At 29.6% G+C, this 8,819-nt stretch overlaps 1 protein-coding gene across 1 annotated transcript in view; it reads left to right on the top strand.

Annotated features, from left to right (window-relative positions):
- Window positions 1–5,280, top strand: part of LOC113377431 — a 133,278-nt gene extending 127,998 nt beyond the window's left edge. Inside the window, exons 5-8 of the mRNA XM_026617749.1 lie at window positions 324–1,376; window positions 1,568–1,934; window positions 2,027–2,136; window positions 5,121–5,280. Coding sequence (XP_026473534.1) covers window positions 324–1,376; window positions 1,568–1,934; window positions 2,027–2,136; window positions 5,121–5,161 — 1,571 coding nt within the window. The 3' untranslated portion in view covers window positions 5,162–5,280. The remainder of the gene's footprint in view (window positions 1–323; window positions 1,377–1,567; window positions 1,935–2,026; window positions 2,137–5,120) is intronic.
- The last annotated feature ends 3,539 nt before the right edge of the window (window positions 5,281–8,819 follow it).

An 8,819-nucleotide genomic window follows, 5' to 3' on the forward strand; every position in this document is an offset into this window, starting at 1 on the left:
AGGTATTATTAGTACAATTTGTGATCATACGGTATTAGCAAGGCTTTTTGTTCAATAAAAAAGAATAAGTGTAAACTTCAAAGATAAATTAATATTTTATTTCGATATTTATATTGATATCATTTTACATTTACAATGTAAGGAATTAATTTCTTAAATGCCGATTGATTGATTGATTGTTTTAAATAATTTATATTAAATAAGTATTTATTATAATGTTAAATTTTATACTTGATAGTGATTATTTACTAACTGCGTTTTCATAGTTACTATTTTTTGTATAAAAGTTTTACTTATTTTTACACTTTCAAAATATATTTTAGGTCGAACTTCACAAGACTGGAATAATATTCATCCAGCCAAGCCATCTTCGGAATCTTCTTTGCCGCAATTGTTAGTAAGCCATAGCGATAATAAAGTCGAAGAAATAAAGTCACCAACAGCACATATGAATTCTATTGATGATTTTCCAACAGAAAATGTTAAATATATTGATAAACCCAAAAAAATAGAAATAGGGCCAATTCCTTCAATAATTGAAAGAAAGGACAATCTTCGTCGTTCTCTTGATCGCAATAATATCTGCAGTTTGAAAGTATCACGATCGAAATCGCCTCGTGCGAATTCGCCTCGCGGCAAGTCTCCCAATTCAAGTTCTACACGACTAAGTCCCATTCAGAAAAAATCTCCTTTGCTTGGAACGCCAAAGACAAAAATCAGGAGAGAAAAATCTCCAAATAAATCTCCAAATAAATCTAGAAGTAAATCGCCAAATAAATCGCCAAACGTGAGAAAATCTGCGTCCTCAAATAAAACACCAGTTAGTGCTAATATTGAACTAAAAATTCCTAGTACCTTTAGTGGTAGCCCGTACAGACAACTACGTGGACGCGAACTTGCATATTTTGGCGTAAATTCAAATAACCGTATATCTAATAATAAGAGCACCGCCAAAACTGCAACGAGCAAAAATAATGACAAAGTAGATGATTACGTTAATATATCGAAACCTAGTGATAATCTTAAAACACCAATAAATAAGCAAAAAATCGATAAATCACTTGAAAAGATGAAGTCTCCAGATACAATCAAATCTAAAGATACAAATGCAATTTATCAAAATGTTACGGGTATTACAAAATTGACAAACGGCGTTAGTAACGCAAATAAGATGAACGGGGATGAGACATTAAAAGTTGCGGAAGAAATCGTAATAACTTCGAATAACCATTCCGGATATAATGAAAAGTCTCCAGCTATCACAGAAACGCCGAAAGGACGTGGTCGTGAAAGAGTCCTTAACGATGAAGGCGTACAAGTATCACGCGGATACAGGGAAAACCAAAGAAGGTGCCAACAAAATACGTCTTCCAAAGGTAAATTATTTACTTTTCTTAGATTATAATTTTATAGTATTATTGAAATTAAAAAATTGACGAATTTAAATAAAAACTTCTAGAAAATACTTTTATTATTTCATATATTAGTTTGAGACTTTTTATTTGTCTTTACCTTAAACACAATACATCATATGTTAAATTTAACGTTTGTTTATTGTATAACGTAGGATTATCACCGCATACTTCACCAAACAAAAGATCTCCTTCATATCCGGTTGCGCTATCATCTGCTGATTCTATAGACCGTCCGAGAACTAAAAGACGCAGTAAAGAATCTTCAGCTTCAACTTTATCACCAGAGAAACAGAACGGCGTCGATGCCAGCGATCTTGCCAATTCTCTTAAACATTTAACTATGAGCTCTAACCAGCAAGATGCCCACAATCAGCGAACTAGCCGACGACATCATATACAACGAGTAAGCAGTCGTGAGGCTCTTCTAGAGGCAACACTTGATAGTTCAGAGGATGAACAACAGATTAAAGATTCTGGAATAATTAGGCGGTATCGCAGACACGAACGCTCTTGTGATAGGTAAATATTTTTTATCCTACTGGACTAATAGATTAGTACTTCAGTCAGAATCTGAATTCATTATATCAATTTTTATTATTTACAATCTGTAGGCGAGCTCCGATACCAGAATATCATCATAAAACTGTCACCTCAACTATTAAGAGTGTTGCAGAGAAAGCAGCAGCAAAATCGACTAAAAAAATATCTGAAAGGCATACAAGTAATTATAATTTATTAATGTTATTTGATATTAAAATTTAGTTCATTAGTAAGTAAATAATATAGAACAATAAGATATATCAATTACATCAAAGATGTGATATTAGCCCAATATTATTTGTAATCACACGAAAGATGTTCGTTTGGAATAATATGTTTAAATATTATAAATAATACGATTATTAACTTCCCGAAGGAAAAGTTTATGTTTTGATCAAAAAATCCGATTCGCTAATTTTATGTTTTCTCGACCTTTTAAGTCACAAGTTGTTTAATTTTAAAAATTCTTCAGTTTGCAAAAATTAGTATCGTTTTTTTGGCATTTGTCAAACCTAGACCTTCCATCGACGTTTGCTCAAAAATGCTTGGACCGATTTCAGAAATTTAAAAGCTATTTGATGTACCTCAATGAGGACTATCGTTTGTCAGTTTTGTGCGACGATCTGCCAAGCCATTTCTTTGAAATTTGGAAAAAAGTGCTAAACTTTTCGTATACATTTAAGCTGATACTACCGAATCGATTTTAAATAATCAAAAACTGTTCGAAAGATATTAGTTGGGAATGATACTGATAAGTTTTAGGTGAAAATCTACCGAGCCGTTTTCTTATAATTAACTGTTGAAAAAATAAATTAAGCCGATTTGTTTGAAACTTTTTTGGCGATATATATCATGGTCTTATAGAACTTACTTAAATATTACGGTCTTCATCAACGTTTGAGAAAGTGAGTAGTTTTTTTGACGTTTGTTAAAATTAAAATTAGACGATTTACTTGGTATAGCGATAGAGTACTTGGTCATAATAAACAAACTAAACCATTTGAGTCCAACGAAAACTGGTTCAATTATAAAAAATATTGATTTGTCAAAATTTGCTTTTAGAAAATACTCCGAGTTAACGTGTTTGTTCGTTTTCAATTATGTGTAATGAATCCACTAGAAATACTTTAATTGCTCATAAATTAATTTATTTTTTATTGATTAAGTCGATTATTTACACATATCAGGAAGTTCATGTAACTTGCCTCAAGGCAAAATACCAATACCAACTAGTTTATTTTAAATGTGTTGTAAAAAAAAAAACTCATAATTTTAACTGTGACCACATTACATTTACAATTTTTTAAATTTTAAAAAGACCCTATGGGTGCATAAAAACTTATTAATTGTGTAATAAGATGGATTCAATGCAACTAGAGTAACACGAAATTTGAAAAATACGATTCGAAATCTCCACAAATTCGCAGGTAGCAAGTCTACAGGTGGACGCATTAGAAGCAGCACCAGGACATCTTCTGGGCCAGCGTACGTAAATGGAATAGAATGGCCCAGGGACAGGAGGTCCCTACTTACGGGCTGCCTATGCTCATAGCCAACTATCTGCGCGCGTAGCTTGGACCCGCGCGCTCTTCCCAATGTTAATTTCGTTCAACATTTCGAAATTGAGTTATTTCAGTACGATCTTTTATTTACGAATAGACGTGCCACTTCAGATCGATGCTTTTACTTTTTTTGAATTTATTTTTTAATAATATCACGTTCTGCACTTTACTCGTGTCACTTAAAAGTTTATTTTTTAACAGCGCAAATGTTTTAACCGTTGCGAATTATTCTGCATTGTGTCATTATTAATTACTATTAATATATATGTTAATTACTATTTACTATTATATATTAATTACTATTAATATATATGTTCGAAGTAATTGTTAGTTGTTATGATAGCTAGTACCTACTAAATATACCACACAAACGTGAGATCTTATTGATAGTTTTTATCTGATTGTGTGCAAATACATTTTCAGAAAATATCTGAAATATTGGCACTAATTCTCTGTTGTCGTTCTTTTGCGCAGCCGACAAAGCTTTTTAATGGTCAAAAATAGAAGTTTAAACTAATTTAAAAAATAAATTGCAGTTAGTTATTTTTTATTAAAAATTTAAAAACATATTCAAACTATAATGCAATGTTGAAGTTCTAGCTTTTTTATTTGTACATATTTCTATATATATTTAATTTTATACTATATTTCAAGATCATTAAGATATTTTTTAATTCGATATGGATATAGGCTAATTCTTTATTCGCAACGTTAAAATTATCGCTGTTATACAAACTGCTATAAAAAACTGATTATTTTATTACAACAAGAATTAACAAATATAAAAATAAATCAATAAATTCAAAATAATAATAATAATAATAATACTATTTATATGATTTTTATTGCAGAGCATTTGATCTGGCATGTATCTGTATTAGATTCGAAGTAGTATTGCTCATTTAATAGTATTCATTATCATTTCAAAAATGTGTTTACCAAAATTCATGCAGGAAGTATGCATAGTTTCATTAAAATAAATTCTGTACATAAATTATTCAAAACCTAATTAGTAAGCTTTAGAAACGTTGAACATTGTTTACACTCTGCCTTCTCTATGGTTATATTCATTGTTACTGCTTTTAACAGTAAGCAAAACCTCGAGTATTGATTGATTTCAGCAACTCAGTAATAGTAATTGGATAGGATAATAATTATATTATTAACCTTATATAACATAATCAAATGTAGCCAATTGTATTACTTTGTAACGTCTGACTTTGACTGTGTAGAACTTAACAATTATCGTATTTACTCACTCATTCGAGCTTTTAGTGGTGGTGTTCAATTAATATTAAAATGAATTGTGGAAACTTAACAATTTTTTAAAATAACATTTTGAAATGAGCAAAAAATGCATTATTTCTATTTCATATTGTTATTGACGTAGAAATAAATATTTGAAATGCGCTCGAATATTGGGCACCATTAACTAATTGTAAGATTAACATGATTTTATTACATATTAAATTAAATAATAATTCTTCTGCTTCCGCGCGGGTTCAAGCTACGCTCGTATCGCTTCTTTAATAATTTATACTAATAGCCATATAACATTTAATGAAAAAAGTGATTCAGTTCTAACTATTTTATATCATTTCAGGAACGGAAAAAAACGATTATGGAAATGATGTTCTCATCTAATACTAGTCTCTTATGCGGCGGACATTTTACGAAACAAACTCCAACAATAAATCATAACAGATAATATTTTTATACTGCATATTTTATTTCACACGAGCAATTTTTATATGTTTAAAGAAAGCAAACATAGTGATTTTTAGTGATTGGTTTTAAACCATTTCTTTATAATTTTTCTATTCAATTGTAACTAACAATTATATATTTATTTTTTCCATTTATATTTTAAAACATAATTAAATAATAATACATTCATTTTTATAATGCATTTATGTATTGATAGCTTTGAGCTATTATTCTTATATTAACTTAGGTAAACTAGCTTTTTAATATGATAATTTTGTTATTGAATTTATTTTAATCATCCAAAACTATAAATATGTTATAAATAAATAAAGCTTTAAAACTATTTTTTCTTTTATTGAAAGTGTAAAACAAGTAATATGGAATTTTATAAAAATAATTGTTTAGATATGTATTTTTCAATATTATCGTAGAGTATTTTATTGTTTTATACTTACTATCAAAATTTAATGGAGCGCTCCATTAAATTTTAACACAAATGCAAGAGTAATAAATCTTGCATGAAGGGAAGCAAAGCGCTTTGCTTCCCTTTATGCTAGATGTATTACTCTTGCATTTGTGCCCATATTAAAAATTAATTTAAAAAATATTTAGACTATAAATATTTGAATAATTATGAAATTTTAATTATATTGTCTTTGGGTCATTTATTTTAGATTCTGTTCAATATACATAGTTGTCTTCGAGGACGATGTATCGATTATAGCAAACTTCAAACTTTTCGATACCATTTTTGTAGTACGATTTATTTTTTGCCCCAAATTTTATTCGACGAAAATTTTTTTACAGCAAGCTTTCTTTTGAGATTTGAGAACATAAAACGGTTGCTGGGGGGCTAGGTCTATAGAGAATACGATAAGTGGGGAAGCAAATCGTAGCCCAATTAATGCATTTTTTCCATTGTATTTCCTGATATGTGACATGGTGAAACAACTCTTTTTTAAACAGAAGCGGCCGATTTTCTTGAATAACCTCCAATAACCTTATGCAATAGGCACTGTTGATAGCATGGCTTTTCTTAAAATATTCAATAAGAATTCCAAAAAACTGATTGTTCGCATTTTTTCTCGGTCATCGCGTCTAGTCTACTCTGCTGACTTTCTATTAGAATCTGAAGTGTAGTGGTAAAGCCAGGTCTCATCCATGGTAGCATATCGATACAAACACGGTTTTATTTTGATTAAATAGCTTTAAAAACACTTTCCAATAGTCAACTCATTTTGTTTTTGGTTTAAGATGAGCTTGCGCAGCAGTCATTTTTTACAGAGGTTTCTTTTATCCAAATATTCGTGAACGATATATCTAACGTTAGATTTAGATGTACATGTCGTTAGGCTTTTTTGCTCAGAGCCACCGTTTTAAAGATATATCACTCTGAAAAGTACATTTGAACGCCACCTACGAGGTAGTGTGCTTAGCTCGAAGGTGGCGTTCGAAAAAGAAGAAGAAGGAGTAGAAACATTTGAAAATTATGACTCCCATGATCAGTTGCTTTTTTATAATTACTCACAAATATTATTTGGCAAGTATTCCGAAAAAAAAACAAAATCACGGCAGACCCGTAAAATAGGCCTACTGGGAAAACCACGTAAAAAACCGAGCTAAGCACACTACCTCGCAATTTACAAGGTGGATTGCATTTGCATTTGATTCTGATGCAGACTCATCTGAGTAATTGTTTCTAAGGGATTATATCATTACTAGAACCACTAGTAAACATCCAATTAAATGTTTTGTAAATTCATGATCTAATATTACCCTAATATCATAGTATTTTGAGTATTTCAATGTTTTTGGCAAATAACTTTTTTTTATTTATTTATTTATATATATATATATATATATATATATATATATACATTATTTTCATCTCAGTGAGGCAGAGTTGCCTGGTATGAGAGATTTTGAAAAACAGTTTTCATATAATATATACATTTCATTTGACTATAATATCTATTTCATTAATTAACTCTTCGGTCTTCTTTGTCTTCAATTTCCTTATAGTATTTCTTTATTTTTCTTTTAAATTTATGGTCATCATCATTGGTCATCTTAATATCTTTTGGCAATTCGTTATATATTTTGCTAGCACTCCATATGACATTTTCTCTGATATTCTTCTTTCTATTGTGTTCAATGTGAAAATTGTTGTGTTGTCTAGTGTAGTGTTCATGTATATCTTGATTTATGTCTATTGTTGCGCTTGTTTTAATTCGGTTAAATTTCATTTTGTGTATTAGTTTGCATTTCTCTATTTTAATTATGTTATTTAGTGAATGATTATTTGTTTCTCTCTGTAAATATTTGGTGGGTGTTAGATGTGGAAAATTATATGCTATTTTTGTGGCTTTATTCATTATTCTCTGTATGTCATTTAGGTTAGCTTTAGTTGTTTGGCTCCATGTTGTTATTCCATATAAAATTATAGGTATTATTTGCGTTTTAAGAATTAGTATTTTATTTTTTTTTTGCCGAAAGAGTGGATCCTTTTCAATGCCCCTGTTAATGTTCCTATTTTTCTTTTTATTTTGTTTATATGTTCTGTCCATGTCAATTTTTCATTTATTATCAGTCCTAAGTATTTTATGCTTTTCACTTCTTCTATTTCTCTATTATTTACTTTAATATTTAGTTTAGGGTTCTCGGTATTTTTTCTATGTTTGAAATATATGTATTTTGTTTTATTGATGTTAATTGTTAGTTTATTTTCAGTTAGCCAGTCGGCGTATGTTTTCATGTCCGTGTTTATTGTATCTTCGAGCCTTTTTTTTGTCCTTATCTGCATATACTATGGCAGTATCGTCTGCATATAATATGTATCTGCCCTTTAATTTTACATCTTTAAGGTTATTGGTATATAACAGATATAATAAAGGTCCTAATACAGAACCTTGTGGGACTCTACAAGTTATGCTACGTCCTCCACTTGTGAAATTTCCCACCTTTGTCCTTACCACCCTTTCCATGAGAAAATCTTTAATTATGCTGTAATACAAACTCACTACACCCAAATCTATTAATTTATTGAGTAATATGCCATGATCTACAGTGTCGAAAGCTTTTTGTAAATCAATAAAAATTGCAGCTGTCTGCATATTTTCCTCAAGGTGCTGACTGATGGTATTAGTCAAATCTATTAGGGCACCTTGTGTATTTGATGAAGGGAGGAAACCATATTGATATTTATCTATTTTTTGAATGAGCAAATTTAGTAATCTTTCTTTAATTATTTTTTCATATATTTTGCAGAATGTATTAGTTATTATAATGGGTCTATAATTATTTGGATCTGTTTTGTTTCCTGTTTTAAAAATTGGTTTTATTGTAGCTGTTTTGAGGCACGATGGAAAAGTACTCCTTTTTATGCAGTTATTGATTAAAAAAGTGAGTAGAGAGGAGCTATTTGATAAATTAGTTTTTTATAATTCTTGCTGTTATTTTATCTTCTCCATGTGCAGCGCTGTTTTTCAGGTTTTCCACAATTTTTATTATTTCTTTTTCATTTGTTAATTCAAAATTTTGTTTTTTGTTTTCAGGTCTAGATATTGATGATATGTAGTTGCATTGATCTAGTTTT

The sequence above is a fragment of the Ctenocephalides felis genome, unplaced genomic scaffold (assembly GCF_003426905.1).
Source record: "Ctenocephalides felis isolate EL2017-DRISC unplaced genomic scaffold, ASM342690v1 CF-g0.4_SCAFFOLD_01886, whole genome shotgun sequence".
Lineage (NCBI taxonomy): Eukaryota > Metazoa > Arthropoda > Insecta > Siphonaptera > Pulicidae > Ctenocephalides > Ctenocephalides felis.